The sequence below is a fragment of the Acanthochromis polyacanthus genome, chromosome 23 (assembly GCF_021347895.1).
Source record: "Acanthochromis polyacanthus isolate Apoly-LR-REF ecotype Palm Island chromosome 23, KAUST_Apoly_ChrSc, whole genome shotgun sequence".
In the NCBI taxonomy this organism is placed as follows: domain Eukaryota; kingdom Metazoa; phylum Chordata; class Actinopteri; family Pomacentridae; genus Acanthochromis; species Acanthochromis polyacanthus.
The window spans coordinates 20,790,675-20,815,872 of record NC_067135.1 but is presented as its reverse complement, the minus strand read 5'-3'; the positions used below and the strand labels follow the sequence as shown (position 1 = coordinate 20,815,872).

Below are 25,198 nucleotides of genomic sequence, written 5' to 3'. Positions count from 1 at the left end.
GTTGAGGCACAACATGGATTATCAAGCCATGCATTAACATCAGGAGGGCCAAGAGTGTGCAGGTTCTCACTCTGAACAAGATGTAAAGCAGCTGATGTAGCTGTTAGTTTCTCCTGAAGTGAACATTCAAAAGACGGATGACTGATCGATATTTTTAGCAGAGAATGTTCTCCCCAAATGTGTCAGAAACATCAGAGACACCTTTGTAGTTTCAGACGCTGTGTTTAATGAGCCATTTTTATACAGGGATGTTCACCTTATTAGGTGATTTTATCATCTGAGTGGAACTTTTTTTTTCAGTTTTTTCAGAAGAACTTTTTGTAATTCACTACATACTTCCATATGTGTTTTGATGTCTTGAGCAGAAGTAGTCCAAATTTTTTTGGCCTTTATTTGGTCCTTTGCATCTATTTGAATGGGAGAATCTAAAATTTTGACTAATTCTGTAACAACACACAACCTTTTGCTGCACTAGAAGAGTATAACATTTGTCTGACAACTCAGAGTACTCCGATATGAAGCCTAATAAATCTGTATCTTTTATTTATATGTAAGTTCAACCAAACTTTAAAAGAATAGAAAAGAAAGTTTGCGCAGATAAACAGCAGGTTAGTGTGTAACATTTACTCCCATCAATTAAATCACTATTCCTTCCTCATTCAGTCGTCAGACAAAGTGAGACTGAAGAATATTTGAATAAGAACAATTAAATATAAATTGTCGCTGCAATAAACACAGCACAGTACAGGTGACCAGAAAAAGCAGGACGACACTGGACTGAGGCTGGATATTGGTTTTTGTACTGGACCGCCTCTTTGTGGCCAGAAAGTTTTGGCTCATTAATGTAAGTTGTTTTTCTTAGCTGACATTGCAACCATGATAATAATGAGTTGGAGAGGCAAGATGTCTGTGCTGCTCTTCAACAGATTTCGACTCTTTGTAAACAGGTAAATACACTCAGAGGGACATTTGCCAATGTTATTTTCTTTCAGGTGCATCACCGTGGACATGCTAAAGTGAACACAGGCTTAGTCCAACACATTGCCTATGCTGTCAACATAGCCTTTTCACAGCAAAATCAGACTTGAAGAGCACAACTGCATTTACAGTCACAGACAGGAATGTAATTTCAGCAGCTGGTGGTGACAGCTGTAGCAGCAGCTGCCATCCTCCCTAAATACAGGATCCGTTCAGCCATGGTTCTGCTGTGCAATCATATTGCGAGAGTAACTTGCTGATAAGATTTTGTAGTGAATTTAGATTTACGGATTCATGGAAATCATACTTTTTTTTTTACATGCATTGTAGCCCACAGTGGCAGAAAGTGATTGAATTGCACCACATAATGGTCACATTAGGGAGTTGCTTTCTCTGACTACCACAGCACACTTTGCAGTAGCAGCTGGTAGTCAGTCTGGAAGCCTGTCACATAGTCTGCCTTTTTAAAAACTTTATATCACACAGTTTTCTTCACAGTGTTTTGTCAAATTGTGTTTATATAGGTGGCAAAAAGTTCAGCCTGTCAGCTTCTGGATTGAAAATACAGAACTCAGGAAACTATCCGTGTTCCTAACCCTCTCTGCTTCTGTCACTGAGTTGTTCATGCACTGTGCCCCTTTCTCCTCCTTTTGGTCTTGTTGAACTCTGTAAACAGGTATAGAAGGCCCCATAAAACAAATTACTACACATTAGTTTCTGATGTAAGTAAAATGACTGCTACCATTCCATAATAAATAATACAATAGATAATCACAGCTACGTTAGCATAGTGTGTATTGACACAACACCGTGTTTGCTATTACTTGCTGTCATTTCTCCAAATCCCACCTGGCAGTCCCAAAATTATCAAACTGCCGGCTCTGATATCATGTCTAGATTAATATATATATATATGTATAGAATGATATTTCCTCAGTGTAAAAATGTACATATTTATTGCTGTTGAAATTAATCTAGTTTAACTGAGATTCCATATGTAGGATACCATCTAGTTTCTCTCTTTTCCTCTCACACCATATGCATGTCTACATGCTGATCACAGTGAAGGCCAGCATAGTTTTGCACTTCAGCTCCCTGTGGAATTTGAAGCTCTGGTAGTGCTATGATGTTGTTTTCTTATGATGTGCTCCCTGTTTTGTTTGTATAATGGTACAATACACAGCTCTGCCAGTGTTACAATACTGGCAGAGCTGTGCAGAGATGTGCTTGTGCCAAGTAAGTGTGGGTGTAAACTGTACAGGATTTTAAATGTTAATAAAAAAAACATATTAAACGTGATCCTGAGAACTTACTTATTTTTGGGCCACTTAAGACTGGAAGAAGGAAGCTGTGTAAACACACTGGCATAGAATCCCCCTTTAAATTGGTAAACAGTTGCTTATTTACACAATGAGTTGTCATCACTGGAAGTGATTTTTGTCCTTCTGATGAATATCCTGTATTCTCGCTCCTTTTAGCTCTGTTTTTGATCTCCTCCATGACAGCGCTATGAGAGCTGTAAGAGCAGATCCAAATGCTTGCAGTGATTAATAAAGTTGAGGGGAGCAGAGATTCTGATTATAATTTCCTGTAAATGTGTCACTATAACTAATTTCACATTATAATTTGATACATTTTCTTATGAAAACATTCTTTGCAGTCACTTTTCAAATAATGTGCTTTCCTGGATGTAAAGGGAACTTGATAGAGTCTCTCACTGTATCAAGTGCAAACCTAAGTAATTACTCAGTATTTTATAAAAATATGGACTGAAACATACTGCTGCCTGTGTAAACAGCTTATAACATCCAGTTACCACACATTCTTTTCAGCCCTGTCTGTCTGGTGGAAGCACTTCAGTATTTATTAATAGAGCTGTATACCCTTGCATCATGATGGCTAACTTTTCACTTGCACTTTACACATTATACTGTTTATGTGCACATCTACAGCTGGAGCCAATGAAGCCTTGACAAAACATACATCAAGACTGCTTCTACTTCACGTAAAGCTATTTTAATTATTGCTATGTTTTCCATATAAGTAATATGATTGGCATCACTAAATAGAAGACCGAAGATTACAGTCTTTAGATGGTACACACTATACGATGTTATGTGTAACAACAGCTGATCCACACTAGAACAGACACAATGACCTGGACTGGAACAGATTTGGTCCAACTGAGCAGCTATAACACACAAGTCACATTCATAGTCATCTCATTAGTCATAACATGTGACGCTCCCTTAACTTTGCATGTCTCGCATGTGACTGCCTGCAAGTTACTCTGTGGACACTGGTAGCTGGTCTCTGGTACTGACTAAACAACCGAAACAAAGACCACCTGAAAGTGTATGAACTGAAGTATAAAGCAACAGCATCATTCCTATTGATTTTTATTACAAATAAGACTAAATGGACCAAACCACAAATGTAAAAGTCTATTTTCATTTCAAATTCCAGTACCTATGGTGTTCCACTGCTTGAGTTTCTGGCTGCGAATGTGGCAAAACTGCTTCTGACAGATCTCACTGATCCAGTGTAAACATTAACTGAAGACTCCTCACATTCTCCTCCTTTGCTATATAGCTGCTGTAGCTTAGGTGTGACTGTGTTTCTTACGTTAGCAGCTGGGCGTTGTCATGTTTCTTGCGAGATTTTAGCTTCTGTCTCCACTGGAGAAAAGACCAGAGAGTGGCATTTGGCTCCTCTGTAATGATACACTGATCTCTGTCAGTCCAAACTTCCAGACCAATCAGAGGCACACGGATGTTCAGTGCCCTATAAAACTAAACACAGACACAAAAAAACCTCAACAAACATGTAAATATGTACCGGCATGCACACACTCACATTGGTCCTTAATCCTTCCATAATACAGTCTGGTTACACAAGACAATTTCTACCCTATCTCCCATAAAAAGCTGTTGAATAACACTATTGATTAAATCCAGATGAGACACCATACAGCAATAGATATTGGTGAGCACTCGATTGTTGAATGGAACTGTTTGTTCTCTGGAGAACAACAGCCAGTAGCAGAGTAACCCATCAGCCTTACCTTATCCACATAATTGGCAATTTCCATTATCCTTGCCTTAGTCTTTTCATAGTCTTTATTCTGCCGTTTAAACTGCAGGACATTGAAAATAGAGGATGTTAGTGGCATGAACGAGGTCTGCATTCAGAGAAATTAATAATTGCCAGAATTTATCCATTTTAATGTTCCCTGCCAAGACTAACGACTCATGAAAACAACACGAGAACCCCAAGTAGTCCCAGCTCATTATTTCGACCTCTGTCCATCATCATAGTTATACCAGTTATGGATGAACAGGCCCGACTCTTCTTACTGGTAAACATGTTGTGTTACCCTGCCATTAATGCAACATAGAGAACCCAAAGTGGACTTTTATTCAGATATAGCATTCCAATGACACAGCATACTATCTATTTAAACGCCCATTCACTTTAAGATTCCACTCGCATCCACTCCTTCATTAAGCAGACATCTTTCTGGCCTGTCTCCACATGCTCTTGCCATAGTATGACTATTATGTTCACTCAAAACTGTCAGTATGAAAGAGCGCCATTAGCGAAAATTGGATAATTGTTTAAGAAGTGGACAATGTTTCCATCACAGTGTGTCAGTTCATGGCTGTCTGACGTCAATGGACAATTGTGTGTGAGTCTGCACAGGAATATTCTGCTGAGGAATGAGTAGGATAGGCGGAGAGTCATCTTACCAGTGTGTTGTCAGCCACAATGTACAATTCCATATACTTAGTTGTACCCCAGATGTTCCTCTTGACCTGACAGTAAAGATACAGGGAAGATGAGAGTGTTTATTAACAGGGCAACAATTGTATTTATTTGGTATGCCGTACTGTACGACAATAAGCAAAAATAATCTGAGCATGCTGAGATAAAGTGAATAACATTAATAATCTCATAACAATGGCACATGTCAAGATCTAGATGTATTAGTTTGTAGACAATACTCAACTCAGTCAAGCTCAGTAACGAGGGAAAAAGGTGCCATGGTAAAGATCTGACTTTGATGAGGGCCAAATAGATATGGCTGGGTGACATCGTTGACAGAGGCACTAGTGAGGGTATTGTAGAGGGTGCTGCAAGATGTTCTGAAACAATCCGATCCAACTGACAACTTCCAAGAATAAAGGATCTGCTTCAAATGTCTTGGGATCTGATAAAGCAGAGCACCATCAGAGGTTTTGTATAGTCTAGGCCTTGAGGGGTAAAAGCTGGTTTGATGGCCAACCGGAGACCAAAAGCATATTAATCAGGTGGTTGTAATGTTGGGGTCTATGAGTGCACACTGTACTATATTATTCTGCTTTACACTGGCAGAGAGCAGTCAGTATGGAATCGGTTAGGTTGAAAAATAAGGTTTGTAGTTTAAACTGCAAAACAGGTATATGAAGTCAGTAGGGTTGCATTTTATGTAATCTCCATTTTCCCCAGTGGAATTTGCTTCCCTATGTTTTTGTCGCATGGCAGGAAAAATTAAATGTGAAATTGCGGAATTTAAAAATTATATGAGGTGCTGGTGTCACTATAAAGCTACTCAACTGAACCAGGAACTTCACCTCATTGCAAAGAGGTACATAAACAAGTGAAATGTCTAATATGCATGACTGGTCTCCCAGACATTCCTCCTGTTGTGTTTACAAAGCTTTATGATTCCTTATAACCATTCATCATTAACTTTCCACCTTCCTAATGCTGGAAAACAAGCATTAGAAAAAGGTTCTGCTGTAATTAAAATTCATTGATTTGCGTACGAAGGGAGGTCGGGGGATGTAGTCACCAATGGCAAAGAATCAGCTGTGATTGCAGCCTGTAGAGTTAAGCACACACACATATCGACACTAATGCATTCACACATTATTTATTTGAGACGCAAATAGTGGCAAAAGCCTTGAAACCTCAGGTCTGCTGTGGCTGGCATTTCTGCATAACAACCCAGGATTAATGGGTGGCTGTGGAGAGCCAAGGGGTATGATGCAGGAGGAAGGAAGATAAAGAAACAGGGGGAAAGGATGATGCCCTGGCGGAGATGTAAGAGGGACTTAGCATATGAGATGTGAAAAAAATATGAAACCAGTTTAAAGTGACAGATAGATAGACAGATAGATAGACAGATAGACAGATAGATAGATAGATAGATAGATAGATAGATAGATAGATAGATAGATAGATAGATAGATAGATAGATAGATAGATAGATAGATAGATAGATAGATAGATAGATAGATAGATAGATAGATAGATAGATAGATAGATAGATAGATAGATATAGGCATAAACATAACAAGAAAAATCAAATACTGAAAATTTGTTACTGCCATGTCAACAGATGACAGCAGAGTGGCCCACTGGCAAGCCTTTTTATTATCTGTAACTGCAGATGAGCCAGTCGGACTAGTTTAATTCTTCTCTGTACTGGCACAGAAACTAACTCATAGCCATGAAAAGATGAATCAAAACCACAATTCCCTCCATTTCCAGGTTTTACCAGAATAATTCTGCTCCTAAAAGGGCACAGAGACCTATTCAATATTGTTTTTGCAGATGATAAAGACCATTAGTGCTGCAGAGTCAAATATTCTAAATGGATAACTAAATGACAACTATGACTCAGTCTTTTACATTAGAGGTAGTTCATGAATCATAACTATTTCTGTTTGTATGAAATTCGGTTTCTCTGACAACAACACAAAGCTTGAGTGGTCCCATTGCAAGCAAACGATGACATGGAGATTAGAGGGTGTCACAGGAGTGGATGAGTAAGTTTTTAAAAAAATATTTCTTCTCGGAAAAATTCACTCTCGTCTCATCCTGGTCTTGTGTTGTGTGTGTTTTGAGGCAATACCGTGATTTTGATGATATTTTCTCAATATCCATTTCATTGATTATTTTGTGTTCAACTGCACAGGTTTTTCTTGACACACATTTTCTTAGTCAGCTTGTTAGCACTACCAAGAACATGCAGATATACCAAGAGACTTTATATATAGTTGGCAGGACATCACCAATTTCAACAATGCCTCCATTTTTATCACCAATGTGGAGGAGCTCTTCGGCAAAACTGAGCCTTGTCCCTCTACAACAGAGAAGGGTCTTAAAGAACGCGTCCTGCCACACAACAAGTATTGAACGAAAACCAACATAATATAGTCTAACTTTGTTTTAGATCAAAAGAAAGTCATTAGTGCCTGGGAGACTCACCCTTGAATGAAATGGTCTGAGCAGGTTGGAGATATGGTTGAATTGTGTGGAGTGATGGTCGTGGCCACAGTTTCCACCTTCAATTGGCAGTTCTTTAGCACTCAACAGTGAGTGGTGGGCAGGATCCACACCGCTGATTGGCTCCAGGTAGTAGGTGTCACTAGAATTCAAGGATATCAGGCCTCTGTGTGGAAGAGAAAAAAAAAGAGAATGAGAGACATATTGCTACTGAAATTGAAAGAGGCATGACGAAAGAACAAAAGCGACTTCCAGGAATATCCAAAATGTAGGAAGAGGGTCTGAAATAGTAAGGCACGTTATATACTGACATTTCAAGAATGTTAAAGCCAAGCTCTCAAATGTCAAATCCTCAGTTCATATATATTTGTGTTCAGAGGTACAGAGCCCATATCATGCACATTTACAGGTTTGTACATTGATGTTTGGGGCCTACTGGAATATGTTTACATGCTTTAAGTAAAAAAACAAAACAAAAACATAAACACATCATGTCTCTCATATGAGACATCAATTTTAATTCCTGTCTCTTTTAGTTCTGCCTTCTGTATAGCACAACCTGCCTTCATTGGTCAGGCTGAATGACAAAAGGCAGGTATCGCTAGTTATGTACCATTACACCACATCTATGAGTTTAAGCAGAGAGACATAGCCCAAGCAGAAGTGTCTACTAGAGAGGAAATAACGAAGGCAGCAGCTCATCGCTTGTTTAAAGGGATTCTTTAAATGCAGTGGGTACGGAAAGTATTCAGACCCCTTGAAATTTTTCACTCTCTGTGTCATTGCAGCGATTTGCCAAAATCAAAAAAGTTCATTTTATTTCTCATTAATGTACACTCAGTGCCCCATCTTGACAGAAAAAAACTGAAATGTAGAAATTTTTGCAAATTTATTAAAAAAGAAAAACTGAAATATCACATGGTCAGAAGTATTCAGACCCTGTGCTCAGTATTGAGTAGAAGCACCCTTTTCCGCTAGTACAGCCATGAGTCTTCTTGGGAATGATGCAACAAGTTTTTCACACCTGGATTTGGGGATCCTCTGCCATTCTTCCTTGCAGATCCCCTCCAGTTCTGTCAGTTTGGATGGTGAATGTTGGTGGACAGCCATTTTGAGGTCTCTCCAGAGATCCTCAATTGGGTTTAGGTCAGGGCTCTGCCTGGGCCAGTCAAGAACAGTCACAGATTTGTTCTGAAGCCACTCCTTTGTTATTTTAGCTGTGTGCTTAGGGTCATTGTCCTGTTGAAAGGTGAACCTTTGGCCCAGTCTGAGATCCTGAGCACTCTGGAAGAGGTTTTCCTCCAGGATATCTCTGTACTTGGCCGCATTCACCCTTCCTTCAATTGCAACCAGTCGTCCTGTCCCTGCAGCTGAAAAACACCCCCACAACATGATGCTCCCACCACCATGTTTCACTGTAGGGATTGTATTGGGCAGGTGATGAGCAGTGCCTGGTTTTCTCCACACATACCGCTTAGAATTAACACCAAAAAGTTCAATCTCGGTCTCATCAGACCAGAGAATCTTATTTCTCATAGTCTGGTTGTCCTTCATGTGTTTTTTGGCAAACTCTATGCGGGCTTTCATGTGTCTTGCACTGAGGAGAGGCTTCCGTCGGGCCACTCTGCCATAAAGCCCCAACTGGTGGAGGGCTGCAGTGATAGTTCACTTTGTGGAACTTTCTCCTATCTCCCGACTGCATCTCTGGAGCTCAGCCACAATGATCTTTGGGTTCTTCTTTATCTCTCACCAAGGCTCTTCTCCCACGATTGCTCAGTTTGGCTGGACGGCCAGGTCTAGGAAGAGTTGTGGTCGTCCCAAACTTCTTCCATTTGAGGATTATGGAGGCCACTGTGCTCTGAGGAACCTTGAGTGCTGCAGAAATTCTTTTGTAACCTTGGCCAGATCTGTGCCTTGCCACAATTCTATCTCTGAGCTCCTTGGGCAGTTCCTTCGACCTCATGATTCTCATTTGCTCTGACATGCACTGTGAGCTTTAAGGTCTTATATAGACAGGTGTGTGCCTTTCCTAATCAAGTCCAATCAGTTTAATTAAACACAGCTGGACTCCAATAAAGAAGCAGAACCATCTCGAGGAGGATCAGAAGAAATGGACAGCATGTGAGTTAAATATGAATGTCGCTGCAAAGGATCTGAATACTTCTGACCATGTGATATTTCAGTTTTTCTTTTTTAATAAATTTGCAAAAATTTCTACATTTCTGTTTTTTTTCTGTCAAGATGGGGTGCTGAGTGTACATTAATGAGAAATAAAATGAACTTTTGTGATTTTGGCAAATGGCTGCAATGACACAGAGAGTGAAAAATTTCAAGGGGTCTGAATACTTTCCGTACCCACTGTATGAGCAGCCTTCAGGTGTCAGCAAACTTCAAATATAATGCTTGTTAGTTAATCAAAAAGGCATCTGAAACTCCATATGTAATGACCACCTTTTATTATGGACATTTAGGAGAGGAATAAACACTTTCACTTTTAGATAAGATTGGATGATTGTACTTGCAGTGATGTACGAATTGGTTCTGTTCAAGCATATTCAAGCTTTTCTGTAAGGTGACCCTTGCTTTGGAAGGTTCCCGTGAGAGTGTAACGCATTGCTTCCCTCCAACGCTTTTGTTGAGAATGGCTGAAATGACTTCTGAGAGAAGGGTGGGCAGAATGCAGATAATTACTAGATGTAAATGAAAAGGTCACAGGGTGAAATGTCACTATGCATATGCCAATAACATGCCAATACTATATGAAAATGCAGTGTTATTGATAAAGATTGGTTTATACGGAAAGAACACTGATAAAATCTATGATCTATGAAGACGAATGAAAAATAAGATTTCAGTCATACAGTTCAAGTTGAGTCCTCTGTGCATGATTACAGCAACAGTAATAAACAGTGAAGTGCAAAATCTTGTCCTAGACAACAGAAAGTGACAAAAAGGCAATTTCGAGCGAACAGAGCCAGTCTGCAGCAGTGCAGGTCTTAGGCACTAAGTGTTTAAATGTGTATGAGAGTTTGTGCAAAAGCAGAGGAAATGGAGCCTCTTGTTTCATTCAGACAGACGGTCAAACATTTCCAGTATGTGCCTGAGTTTTACTCTTATGATGATCTTTCACTGACAACACAAAGATGCATGTCATATTATTAGAATACGGTAGAAAAGGTTCAATATTTTTCGTCAGACATTGCTCAAAGTGAAAACTGTATACATTCTAGACTCAGTACACAAACCTACTTCAAGCCTTTTATTTGTTTTAACTTTGTTGATAACAGCCTACAGGTCATGAAACCTTTCCAAAATCCATCTCATAATATTTTACACAGGACAAAACTCCAGACTACATATATTTTCACTTTGAGCAATGTCTGATTAAAAATACTGAACCTTTTCTACCACATTCCAATAATATGATATGCACCTGTACTCATGAAACAATCATCCATCATGGTTTCAGTCCAAGAAGATATCTCACCTCAGACTACTGACTGTTTAACTCCAATCTTCGAATCATACTCATCAAACCATTCAGTGCAGTATGGATGAAGGCATTGTGAATCTGGAAGACACCACTCCCATCAGGACAGAAATGCCCTAATCTCAGATAAAGGTGATCACTCAGAACAACTTTGCACAACTTTTCAGAGCAAAGTTCTCTCTAAAAGGATAATATTACAATATTAAGACTAATACTCCGTTACCACAGGTACATCAGTAATTGTAATGCCTATGATCAGTTACTAAGTAATAAGAAATGTCAGCACAAAAATGTCAAAGGTATGTTGGAGTTCATTCAGAGAATGATTCTCATCCCATATTTTGAGAGAACTGACTAGTTTATTTTTCCACTGTAAAATGTCCCGCTCAAAACAAGAGTGGGTCACCACTCTTTACTAACAAAAACTTGAAATGTTCTTAGGGATCATTCATAATGAAAAGGGAATTTATTCTTATTAGACCATTAAAACACTATCATGTTCATTAAAGCATAAAAAATCAGGCTCTCATACTGTGCAGTATAAATATTAGAATGTGTAAATCTTAAACAATAATAAGAGCAGAATAAAAAACTATTTTAAGGCTATTTGTATAATTAGTATGTAACTGCTGATGAAGGACATAATTAGAAGGTTTTATTTAGATATTTATATTTCATATACAAGCATTGAGGCAAACAAATATGAGAAATCTTAAAGTATGTGGTCCTTGTCTATTCATTGTTGTGGTGACCCTGAAATAAAATGGCTCATACAGGCACTGCTCATTGTGGTTCAGTATGGATTGGATAACTATTTCACCTTGCTTCTGAAAATCTTGTCAGAGTTGCTATTTACTTCATAGCAGACACAATAGGCACAAAAGAAATCAATTTGAGCTTTGGGAAAGGAGTTGTGCTGGCTGTTGTGTTCATGAGCACAGTTGAGCTCTAAGCTATGCTTTCAGAAAATACAGTAGGTTTTTCCTTTTTTCTTACGTAATTATGTGCCCAAGACTGTATAGCAATTTCCCCTAAAATTATGTAATTCATCCTGAATCAATACAAAGTACCTCATTACGATATAAATGTTGCAGAGTCAAAATTAGCTGGGAACTGTGGGACAGGAGAGAAAATGACACACACACACACACACACACACACACACACACACACACACACACACACACACACACACACACACACACACACACACACACACACACACACACACACACACACACACACACAGAGACAATTGCTGGAGGACAGTATATGAGAACACAGGTCAGTGCTGAATCTGAACTAAGAGTTCTAATCCAAAACTTTGTTATTCTGGCAGAGACCAGCTCTTGCAGTCAAGAGGTTTTGCATAATCATAAGTTCCCTGCAAGTACTGCATAGTCATGCAGTTTGGGAATTCAAAAAAAAAAAAAAGCTTCAAATCCACTACTACTACTACTTTAAATTCCTACTGTTTACAGTCAAGCAATTAAGAAAAAATATCTAAAATCTCCTTCAAAAATACAAGGCCTGAAGTGGAAATTTAGTCCAACACAGGTGTACACACCTGTGATCACTAACACACAAGTGAGTAAACCTGTGAATACCTAACCCAAACTAAACCACACCTGTGACTTCCAATTAACCCCAATTCATGAACACAATTATAAATTACCTGTAAACACTGGAACTTGATCAGTTTTGGATTTATCATCTATGTATGGTATTTGCATGTCAGCGTCATGACACAACATGAAAAAGAATGACAAGAGAAACTAAAAAAATATGTGACTGTGAGACTTCACAAGGATGGACAACAATACATAAAGACCAACCAAAATGTATCAAAACACAGCTGCAGCAGTGTACAGGAGGTACAGAACATCCATAGTACCACCAATCACAGCTGTTTTGACCTCTCTTCTAAAGTGATGGCATGAACATTTCACAATCTAGCTTTGGATTATCAGTAGAAGTCTGAATTTCTTTGACAGCTTAATGTGGAAGATATTGCATAAAGTCAACGTCAATAGAGAGCTTTGGTTACTCTTTTTACAAAATTACAAGATCATCCATCCATCCATTCTCTATACACCGCTTTATCCTCACAAGGGTCACGGGGGGTGCTGGAGCCTATCCCAGCTGACTCGGGCGAAGGCAGGGGACACCCTGGACAGGTCGCCAGTCTGTCGCAGGGCTACATATACAGACAAACAATCACACTCACATTCATACCTACGGGAAATTTAGAGTATTACAAGATCAGACTTTGCTAAAATATATTAAAAGGTAGCCTAATTAATATTGGGAGTACATTCTTTGGTCGGATAAGACCAAAAGTGAAGTTGTTTGCCTCAGGTGGTCCAGCAAATTTAATGTGAACTACCACAGTGATGTATAGTCCTGACAGTGAAGCACAGAGGTGAGAATGTGATGATATTAGGCTGCATGTGCGCAAAAGCTGCTGGAAAGATGACATTTATAGATGCACCATGAATGTCTGTGGATATACCAAATTACCGGCTCACACGATGGACTGGCGAATTATGTCACCTGACTTCAATCCAACAGAACATTTTTCAGGAATTTTATAAAGAAAGGCAGAGTAACACAACATCTTTTAAAAGAGCAGCTGAAAAAAAATGTCTATGAAGAATAACTGAGTATACAAGAGAGACATGCAACGAGCTGAAAAAAATACAAGATTTGAATCTCAGTAATGAAAATCTTACTGACTTGCGTTGAATTTCTACTGTGTGGCCTGTATTTTAATATCGTAAATCTTACCTGATCAGGAAACACTGTCATTTTTACTGATCTTTGTCAAAATGCAGGACAAAGTCAGGGCAGTATTCATCCTCACAGCATCCCATTGCTGTCTTGTTAAAGATGTTATTGAGTCATTGTTTATGAAAATGGTCAAAAAAGAAACCCCTGAGAGAAGACCACACTTTTATACCCTCACCATTTACTGTCTTGTGTTTCCTGTTACATCTGCTTCAGGTTATTATTCTGCCTCCCAAAACTGACATTTACACTTCATTTTCGTAAAAGCTTTTGTTCACAGTGATATATAATGAGGTTAATGGAAAAGTAAACTTTGATTTTTTTGATGATTGCAAATTACAAGGAATGGAAATGTTAAGACTTTAAAATAACTCTGTTGTACCCATTTATGAATCCGTGAAGAGCACACAGAGAAAGAACAGAGAGAGGGTGCAGCATTTTTTTTGTCTTTCTGAGCAAGGTGAGTATTGCAGTACTGTTGAGTGTGAGGACATCAAGATGTCATCTGTTGATTTTCATAAAATTCTAATCTTGTCTAACTAACTATGATTTGTATTTTGGGCTCAGTTGTTCAGTTCTTATTCAAAATAATATGGATTTGTTCAGTATAAAGTTGAATATCATCATAAAGCTGCAAAAACTGCAGAGCATTCACAGTAAAATATTGTACATTTTCCCATCATTTAAAGTTCTCTCATTGTCTTGAGGGTTGTTACTGTTTTGGCTGTTTTCAAATAAGAATAACCACTGATATGTTAAAAGGTTTACAAAAATGTATTTCAGATAAATATATACACACTTGTTAAACTGTAAGAATCGTTTAGCCTTTCTGACATTTTATCACAATATCCCTGAATGGCATTTAATGGCTTAATAAAATCCCAGTTTGTCTTTTGGTCAAAGAACAAACTTGTATTGGTCACCTCACATTTAGACAGCTCTATGATTGACTGGACATTTAAAAAGACATTTACATTCCACTGGCTTGCAGATCTCTATTCTACCCCACGTCTGCTCTGTTCCCATCAAAGCTGCTGTCAACAAGCAGAATCTGGCTACCTGCCCAGATCAGGATAGAGGGACTGAAGAGTGCCGCCAGACATGTCAGCACTAAACCAGGCCCTATCAGATGGAAAAAGATAAACATTTTCTCAAAATGGGATGAAAAACTTCTTTAAACTTTAATCTGTTTAGCTATACTGAGCAGGCCTTTGAATTAATTCCTACTAAAGCCCCACTGAGCTTTAACTTTACGTCTCTTTTAATGGATCAAATTCATGAATATATTTTGTGGGACACATGTCCTGAGGATGTGCAGCATCTTTGCCTGGAGAAAGCTTCAATCTTATATAATATTCAAAGTATTCTGCTTTAAAATCTGTCTGAGGCTGTGAGCATCTAAGACTTTTAAAACTTCTGCCTGGATCCCCCAAAAATGATCAAATAAGTCATTTTCATGACAATTTGAAGGAAAAGGAACAAGACGCAGAGTTTTGACAGTGCAAGTGGAGCTTTTTTTTGCATTGACAAAATGTATCCAGATGTGCTGAGGGCAAAGATCAGGCTCACATTAAAGCAGTGCAGCAAGTCTTTTACTGACAATAAAATGAAGAAGACACAGCAGGGGTGACAAAAACCTGTTTTCTTGTCCCCTGCTGTGAGGGGATCTTGTGACTCAGTTATAGTATGGGGGCATTTTGCTTTGATGGTTTGAGTTCATTGGTCTCCTTAGACGTAGCATTTACTGCAAAGTCATTACAATGACATTCTAAAGTGATCACCTTGATCCTGTGATGAAATATTTCTATCCTGATGAGAGTGCTCTCTCCTAGTTCGATGCCCCAATTCATTAAACAGGTGGGATCACTGAATGCTTTAATGAGTATGACAATATGCTATGGCCTTCACAGTCATCAGATCTCAACATGTCTAAAATGAACATCTATTAAAGATTTCGGACTCATATGTTAGACAGCACTGAACACTTGGAAAATCAATGCCAAGAAGTACTGAAGCTGTTCTGGGTGTGTGTTGTAGATTAACTTTTTACTAAGACAATTTATGTTGGTTTTCCTTTAGTTTGTCACCAGTCTTTATCTTTTTAGCATCTACAGATCTAATCCAGGTGATGGACTGTGGCAGCATTGAAGTATCAAAACAAGAAGATTCACCTGAGTTGAAACTGAAAAGAAAAATAACCGAAGTACCAGGTAGGAAACAATGGCAAAATACAAAATATAGACCTATACTTGATTGGGATGACGTACTATACTGCAGTTAATAAATGTTTCTTTTCCCAAAACACACACATTTGTTCCAGATAACTGGCATTACATTTCATCATTTCATGTCCTCTACATTTCAATAATACATTATCACTACTTAATGACGCCCCTCTCAACCCGCCCGGCCAGCAGACAGATGGGTCCCCCCTATATAGAGCCGGGTTCTGCTCGAGGTTTTTTCCCTGTTAAAAGGGTGTTTTCCTTGCCACTGTCGCCTTTGGGCTTGCTCTGGGGGTCAGGCATATGGGTTCTGTAAAGCGTCTTGAGACAATTTGACTGTAATTGACGCTATATAAATACAATTGAATTGAATTGAATTAATGATGTCAGTCTGTCTCTTAATATGACTGTATTCTTAATCAAATGACATCGTATTGTCCCATGTACTGGTGTTTCACATTGTGAAAGCAAGTTCAGTCTGGTGTTACTAACATAACAGAGAAAAAGTGGCACAGAAATCAAAAACTGACTGACGGAATGTCACTCCTGGTTTAGTGGCTGATTCGACAGCATTCAGTTGATGCTGTCAGATGGTGCATCACTATTCCATCATCACAACCCACTTTTCAACAGCAAGTCTCACTTGATACGGGTAGATCACTCTGGTTGACAAATAAACTGTGATATTAGTGTGTAAATGTAATGGCTAATACCATAGTTTTAAGCCAAGTATTGTGGTACATGGTTAAATATATATTTATTTTATATCTTTGTTTACAATTTATGGCAAGTAAATGTGCTTACAGCAGCTTTGTTTTTGGGTCGGGTAACATGCTTTAAAAATATTTGATGGTGAAAAATAATTGAAAAAAAAAATAATGATGACTTTTTAATACAGCAAAAGCTAAAAATATTGTATCATATTAGCCTTAGCTACAATGGCTCTGATCAGCCAAGCCAGTCATTACATTGGGAAATAAGAAATTTCTATCACATATCACCTCAACAACAGATTGGACGTCATGAAAAGAAGGAATATGCACTGTATTGTAAATTATATTGGCCAGATTCAGAGTGGGGCAATAAACCGGAAATCACAAGTCAGTAACAAACGTGTCAACCATTTGCCTTGGTACTGCTACACATTTTCGACGCAGAGAATTTATGAGGTTGCCAATACTGGATTGGAAATGTTATCCCACTTAACTTGAAGGACTTTGTGAAATTAGTTGACTTTTAATTTAGTTGATTAGTTGATTTTTGGGGACGGGATCCCGTTTTTCCATCCGTGGGTGACATGTCTGGAGAGCCTAACGCCTTCTCAGGTAGATGAGCCACCTGTGAGGATCCTGAGCTTGGACAGTGCCATGTCATCCTTTTTCATGTGCTGTCTGACATTACTTGTTGGACAACAAATGGTGGAGCTGTGGACATTCAAGTGCCTGACTACTGACATGTCACCAAGCTAACAGTCTTCTTTTGTCATAATACACATGTGATATTACAATATGTCTTGCAAAATGTACTGGCAAAGTGATAGTCTGATTCTCAGCAAGGAGTGGCCTATCATTATGAAGCTGTACTAACCACTGTAAGCTGGTTTGTGACAGTGGAACAGCGGCAACAAATCAAACAAGAACAACAACATAGCTCTGTAAAATTAGCACATGACACTGAACCAGGAGTGACATAACATGAGCCACGTTTCGATGTAGGTGCTGGGGTACAGAAGTTATATAATGAATAATGTAACTGAGGCACAGTACTGAATCATGTATCATATCAGCTGTTTCATTCATGCATAACAACGGAATTGTCCAGCTCAGCCATGCACTAGTGTCAACGCCATTCATTGCCGCAGCTCCCTTCACCACACCAACCTCATCACTATGTGTTGTATATCATTGGCAATGTCAGCTTGTCGGTTTACCACATTGGTCCTACAACACCCTCTTGGTTGTAGTCTTGTGTCACGAGGTTTTTAGGCATTTTGACTGTACCAAGTGTAGCGGAAACAGCTTGGCTTTCTTCGGAATGCCAAGGAAGGGGTCAAACCAGGTAACAAATCCTATTTGTTTCGGTTCTGGACCTAAACCCATCATAAAACTGCCATCTTGGACACTGCACAGAACGGGGAACTCTCCTGTTCTCAGGAAGGACCTCCACTACTATCACAGAAGTGAATTACAGCAGAAGCCTGTTGTAATCAAGATCACAATTGACAATTCTCTGGAGCAAATGGTGGTACATTCATTTCCTTACAGTATGGGTGTGAATCTCAGACCTCCTGTGGAGGGATGATGCTTTCTATGGAACATGAGCATTTTGGAAGACCACAACTGCCAAGACATAGCAGTGACTCTCCTGGAGGTGTCCTCCCCTCTCTGTTCATTCAACCCCACTATAAACACAAACACTCTGACCTCCCCCGCAAGTCCTGCAGTTGATAAGAAACAACCATAAACTGTTGCTGTATACCAAAGGGAGATCTGGAGTAAGGCTCACATATTTATAGTGATGTGTATGCGAACTAAATAACTGCTGTTCTAGCCTCTGTCTTGTGTGTTTGTACATACTGAAGTTCCAATAAGAAGTTCCTTTATCACCTATTAGTCCATGGGCCAGACCAGATATTGGTACCATCTCAGGTGACCAAACCAAAGTGTGATAGCCTTTCCACACTGGTAGCTTAGTCACTTTTTTGTGAAACTGTCACATTCACCATAACTGGTGTACTGCAATCCATTTAACCCTACGAGGCCCACAGCTGCAACATTACAACATTTTTTTAAGGCTGTTCAGCTGTACCTATTTCTGCCTGAATGTACACAAACACTACATATCCCAGCACTCCACACTCTGAACTGCAAAATTGCAACATTTTTGGAATGTATTTTAGGAAAATATTAATACTGTGAGACATACCACATCCCAAGCTCAATCAACATCCCAATCAACATGTTTTTTGTTGATACCCCCAGCTCTCTCTTCAGGAACAATTTCAATAATTTTCCAAAGAAGTATTTGAGCTGTAATATTTTATTCTACATATTTAAAGATTTTTAGTGATAAACAACTCAAAATATTTTTTAAAAAGTATAATACAGTTTATGACAATTATTCGCCACGCCATGAAATTTAAGTTAAAAAAAAAATTTCCCAAGTGCTGGTAAACACATCAAGGAATTTCTATCTCAGCTTTTCCAAACATCCTAGTTTTATTTTAGAAGCTTACTTTATTTTGCACACAGAAATAAAAATATTCAACAAAAACCAAAAACTACCAGGGTCAAAATTATTAGCCCCCTTAAGAATTTACCTTTTTATTGAGCCAAACCACAAACCACTGTTGTGCAATCACGTGCTTTAACTTTGTAATGCTCACAGCTTGTAATCAATCAATCAATCAATCAATCAATCAATCAATCAATCAATCAATCAATCAATCAATCAATCAATCAATCAAGTTAAAACAGGGGGTTGTCTTCCACTTTACACACAATATAAAAGCTTAAGGATTTGAGCTATTACTTGAGAAAGCATCATGCTCAAAACAAAAAGAGAAAAAGAATTGTTGATGCTTACAAAGTAATCACAGTGCTTCCAAGTGTCCAGAAGTGGAGTGAGAAGTCTCATCAAGAAATTCAGAGAGAGCCACACAGCACAGAACAAGTCTGGCAGAGGGTGGAAGCCAAAAATTTCAAAGACTCTGCAAAGAAAACCTGTGAGAGATGTGTCTACAGATGCTAGAACAACCACCAAAATACTGATCAATGACTTGGAGAAGTCAGGAAGTGTAGCGTCAAAGAAGACGGTCACTAGAGCCCTGCACAGAAATGGACTGAACCCGAACCCTCCACTTCCACAGAAGAGACACCTTCAAGCCAGACTGAAGTCTGCTGAGGACAACCTGGAAAAAGATTATGAAGACTGGAAGCGTGTTCTTCAGATGAGACCAAACTAGAGCTCTTTGGTCGCAGAGACATTGATTCTGTTTGAAGAAGGGAGAGGCGTAGAACCCAAAGAACTCCGCCCCCAGGGTTAAACACGGTGGTGGCAGTATCATGCTGTTGGATGCTTCAGTGCGTCTGGAACTGGGAATCTGGTCAAGGTTTAAGGAATCATGAAGAAAGAAGCATATATAAAGATTTGAAAGACAATCTAGAGCAGTCAGCTGCTAAACTGGGTGTGGGTCTTCCAACATGACAATGACCCAAATCTTACGTTGCTCCTGGTGAAGATGTACCTCCAGAAGACCAAAATGAACGTGACTGACTGGCCTGCACAAAGCCCTGACTGGGATCCCATTGAAAATCTGTGGGGTCAACTGAAGACCAAGGTCCATGCCAGAAGGAGGAGCTGAGAGATTTGTCAAAGAAGAATGGGCTGGGATTCCTCAGGACACGTCAGAGACTCGTTACAAACTACAGCAAACGACTGGAAGATGCTATCCATCAAAAAGGAAACACAACTGACTATTAGCATCAAGGGGCTAATAATGACCCTGCTAGTTTTTGGCTTTTATTAAATAATCTTGTTTCTGTGTGTAAAATAAAATATTGTAAGCTCCAAAATAAAACTAGGATGTCTGGAAACACTGTGTTAAAAATTCCTTGATCTGTTTAACAGCGCTTGAGAATTTTTGGGGAAAAAAAGAGCAAACCTTAAATTTAACAGCAGGCCTAATAATTTTGTCTTCAACTCTACTTCTGATATTTAGGGATTTCTTTCTATGGTGCAAAAATGCAACACTGGGCTTTAATAGATGCTGCTTGTTTACACAGAAGGACCCATACACTGGGTCAGGAGTAAATTAATCAATTGTACCATCTATGGCAATATACAGTATCTGTACTGTATACCATGGCCTATGGGGTTAAGTTTAAAGGTTTATCCAGTTAATTTAGTATAGGATTAACAGTATATTAGCAGGTACATACATCAACTGCAGTGTGATGCTCGTTTGTGCTTCACAGTTCAAAAAAACTGCTGCCTTCAGTTTCACATATAAGGGGACACAAAGGAGAATGACATCCACCAGTTAAGAGTCCTCAGACACCAGAAATCATTATAATGTTCAAACAATTCCAATATGTAAAAATATAAACTAATAGTGGAGGACTGATTTAATACAATTCCACTTTTGCAAGTTCAAAATAATAATATAAAGTTGTAATAAGATAATTTTCTTAGAGCTTTTTGTTGTGTGGCAGTGCATTCCAACAGGGATTGCAATTAGAGCTTTGACTTGTTAAATTAGTTTGCATTTTATTGTGCTGTATTCAACAATTTCATATCAATACAATTCATTTTAAGATACATATTTTGATACTATTGAATCATCAATGCCTAATCTGTGGATTTTGTTAAAAATAAAGTGGTAATATTTGCATACACTAAGAGTGGCTATTGCAATTTTGTAGCGTTTTCATAAAATCCTGAAAAATCCAAAAAATGAAAAAGTCTCGTTGTTTTCTTGATTAGAGGTGTGCTAAAAACGGTTTAAAAAGGAAAAGAAATTACATTAATATCATCAGTGGGTTTCAGCAGGTTAAATCTTGCAGTATGCAAAGATCACATTTAAATATATAATAATTAAACATCAGACCGAAATGAATGCATCTTTTCCTGCTTATTTGATAATAATTGTGCATTCACTTGTTTTTTCCTACAGACAGAGTTATTGTTCGGTGGGTGTACGTTTGTTTTCAGGTCCTTTGAAGAAACTGCTGAGATGTCTAGTTATGCAAGTTGCCTTTAACAGTTCTAATTAAGGTTAATTAAGCTGAATTAGATCAATTAACTATGGTAATATCCTTTCCTTTTCTAGGATTAACTTTGAATTAACCTGAATGACTGCCTTTATTTTATATGATACTGGTACGTGTAAGAAATGACTCCTACCTCTGTTTTATAACTCTGTACTGTTCTCAGAGAATTACCGCACAGCACAACAGGATGGAACTGATAAAAATGTAATTAAAATATAAACTGTAAACTTCAGCTTCATAATGGAAATAGTCTTTGCAATAGTGTTTTGAGATATGATGAATTCTGGTAGCAGTCTGTTATAACTGGGTTACATTTTGAACTTGTCATCACAATTTTGACAGTTTTGACACAATTTAAAAGGTATTTTGTATGTTACACTGGAGATTATAGTCTGCTGTCTCACACTGACCACAAATCACAAGACATGCTTTGTCTTTTTTTTTTTTTTAACTTAAATAGAATTTAACTTTGAAATTGTTTGTCAAATTTTCACCATTTTATTGTTCCATCCTGCTTACAGATAATCTTGTTACCATAGCAATGAAATCTTTCTCAGGCCCTGTTTACACGAGGACGCTTGCAGGTAAAAACGTCAAAATATTTCAACAAAACACCCTATTGTTTATATGAGGACGGCGTTTTGGGGGCTTAAAAACGCAAAAAGTTGAAACCGGCCTCCAGAGTGGAAAAGTTGAAAACTCTCCGCTGTTATGTTTCTGTGTAAACAGCAAAATGCAAAACTTTGCCGGAAAAAAAAACTTTGCCGAGATCTGACCACGTCGCGTACGTGATTACGTCACATACGTGCACCGGTGCTTTGATGTGCCGGCCGGTACAAGGAAATAAACAAAGATGTCTGATTATTTCCATCCTTCGTACCTTCAAGCAACTCTGGCAGCTCTATGTACACTGCAGGAGTTGTACCAACAAACGTACAGAATCTGTACAGATTCCATTCATGAAAATTTACTGCGGTGGAGATCCGAAAAGGGAGATAGTACACATGCGCGTAGACATGGCAGAGTTTTATCACAGCGCCACCTAGCTGCCTGGCACGCATATTCAATCGAATTCCACACACTATAGAGTCACTGTATATACGCAGATTTCCTTCAAAACCGCTCGTCTAAACGTGAAATAAAAAGTGAAGACAAGACGCCACTTTTGCGTTTTCTGTTAAGATGGTCCTCATATAAACGTAGCCTCAGTCTCATGTTTGTTATAGTATTGTTCTGAGCTGTAAAGTTATTATTCAGGTCATGTGTAGCATGTGGTGTTTCATATTTTTTTTTGCAATGAAGAAAAATCCCATCAAATTGTCCTGTCGTGTTGATAGGACTTTTGGCTCAGACTCGAAGCATTTCATTGTGGGTCATGTCCATTAAACCACTGATAACATATATTGAGCTATGAGTATGCAAGGGCTATCATATGAAAATGCAAACTAGAGACATACAGCAAGTTAAAAATACCAAAAAGAATTGGTCACCTCGGGTGATACCGATATCTGAAATTTTGGGTCCTGGCCCAAGGACTATATCCAAAAATCACATCTGTACGTGATAGGGGGACAAAGTTATTATTTTACCCAAATTTTCACAATTCAAACATGGACCCACAGTACCATCTAAAGATGGTCTGGCGATGTCAGGTTTTAATCAATATTGAACTATATTACCATTGATTAAATGTTTATCTCCCACGATAACATATACTCTTAACATTGAGGCATATTTATTTCTTATCTCTTTGTCTTTGTGCAGCCTATGTTATCCATTCGGTTTATATATAGCGCTGAACTTTTATTCCATGTTGATGGGTCATGGTGAGAGATGGATAGATAATTTGATTTAAGAAATGCAGCTTTCTTTACTTCTGATAACAGAGATAGGGGTTTAAATCGAGGAAAACCTCTCTCCATGTCCTTAAGGTTACTCCCAACTTTTGAAAATAAACAGCAGGAGAGTGTTTTTGTTTGCTTTCTTCTTACTCTTACAGCTCTCTTGTTTCTCTTTTTTGCTCTTGATGCTTAGTTCTTTTGCTTTTTGTCTCTTTAATTTTGACTTCGCTCTCTGTGCTCTTTTCCTTTGGTTCTTTGCCTCATTGTTGTCGCTTTTCCAGTGTTCTCTTAATTCTTTTGAAACCAGCCAATAAGAAACAACAGAAATATATTTTTTCCTTTTTAACTCAATTCCACCACGTCCACTCTCTCAGTTTCAGAACCTTTTGTATCATCTGGCTAAAGGCTGAAAACACAAAGAGAGCCACTGTCAATACCAGAGTTACTTTTCATCGACCCGGAGTCAACCCTCGACTGCGTACACCGCACACTGAACACCGGCTGCCTACCGACACCCATCACCTATGTGTCAGCGGTGGAAGCCCGCTGGCAGACCTCTGACACTGGGCTGTGAGAACTCCAACGGCAGAACATGTTGCCTGGCAACTACGCGACGCTTCAGAAGGAGACAGCCTGAATGAGGAGGTTAGCCCAACCACCATGTTCCAGCCAAAGGGGACTCAGATCCAGTCAGCGCTGCACAAAGTAGGCAAAGCCATCCCTTATCTGCTGCAGATTGGGTTGATGTTATAATAACTTAACAATAGATGTCAAGTTTATTCATTCATAAGCGTATCGATCATGAATCCATATTAAAAATTCCTAGTGTTAGATTGTTTGCTGTCTACCGTCCTTTCACCATAATCCTTTGCATTTAGTTGGTTAATTTGACTCCACACATTCACCACATACACTATATTTTCACTGTCTGTATTCATAGAACAGGACACGAGGCAAAGGATCATAGCATGCAGAAATATCTTTATCTGAATAGTATGCATCAATGGTAAAATGGTTTCACATTTGTCTAAAATTTGGCCAGCTGTATTTAATGTTTTGATGTTTCCTAAAATTGCGACACTAAACATATTTATATTTAGTAATTATATCAATCTTTGTGTTCAAAATGACAGAAATACATGTCCTCAGCTGCTGTTTGTACCTGACTCCTGAGCATGTGCTGAGAGCTACCCAGGAATCTGGATGTCCTCTCACATGGCCGTGGTAGAAGCAGTGATCCTAAAAGAGAAAAGAACTGGAATCAATACTTCATATTTCATTGGGAGGAAAGCTTTACAAAGCTATGATAATGTTTATCCAGACGTGCCCCCGGTGCAGCCAGAGCAATAATCAATTGATGTGATGGATCGACTTGCTGCTCTAAGTGTCCCCAAAGCGAATCATGTCCTGTTTCATGACAACAGCAGCTGGTAAAAACACTGCCTGCAGTATTGCAACAACTACTATGACAAATCAATAAAACTATATGAAGCTTCTCAACAATTTGGAGTCTGGCCACTCAAGCATCCTGATGAGTTTTTCAAATGAACTCATCAGACTTGCAACAAAAGAAGCAGAATATGAGGAACTTTTCTCCAATAAGAAAAAGGCTGGCTTCCTGACAGTGTGATGAACATGTGCATAAAATCCAACTGTTCATGTGTGACTGGAGCTCATCACAGAGCTAACACAGAGAAACAATAAATCGACACTGTCTACCAAACACGAGCAACGTGTTTTCATTTAGATTTTTACTCTCTTATTATGTTTGAGGTGCACTTTATGACTCAAATAAGTGCAAAAACGTACATTACAATATATAGTAATTGGTAG

General features: G+C 38.6%; 1 protein-coding gene across 2 annotated transcripts in view; it reads right to left on the bottom strand.

Moving 5' to 3' along the window:
• Positions 1–25,198, bottom strand: part of adam19a (ADAM metallopeptidase domain 19a) — a 273,169-nt gene that overhangs the window by 82,982 nt on the left and 164,989 nt on the right. For both annotated transcript variants that reach the window (XM_051943831.1, XM_051943832.1), the window contains exons 5-9: positions 24,528–24,604; positions 7,234–7,417; positions 4,728–4,793; positions 4,043–4,114; positions 3,604–3,770 (exon numbers count right to left, since the gene is read on the bottom strand). In XM_051943831.1, coding sequence (XP_051799791.1) covers positions 3,604–3,770; positions 4,043–4,114; positions 4,728–4,793; positions 7,234–7,417; positions 24,528–24,604 — 566 coding nt within the window. The remainder of the gene's footprint in view (positions 1–3,603; positions 3,771–4,042; positions 4,115–4,727; positions 4,794–7,233; positions 7,418–24,527; positions 24,605–25,198) is intronic.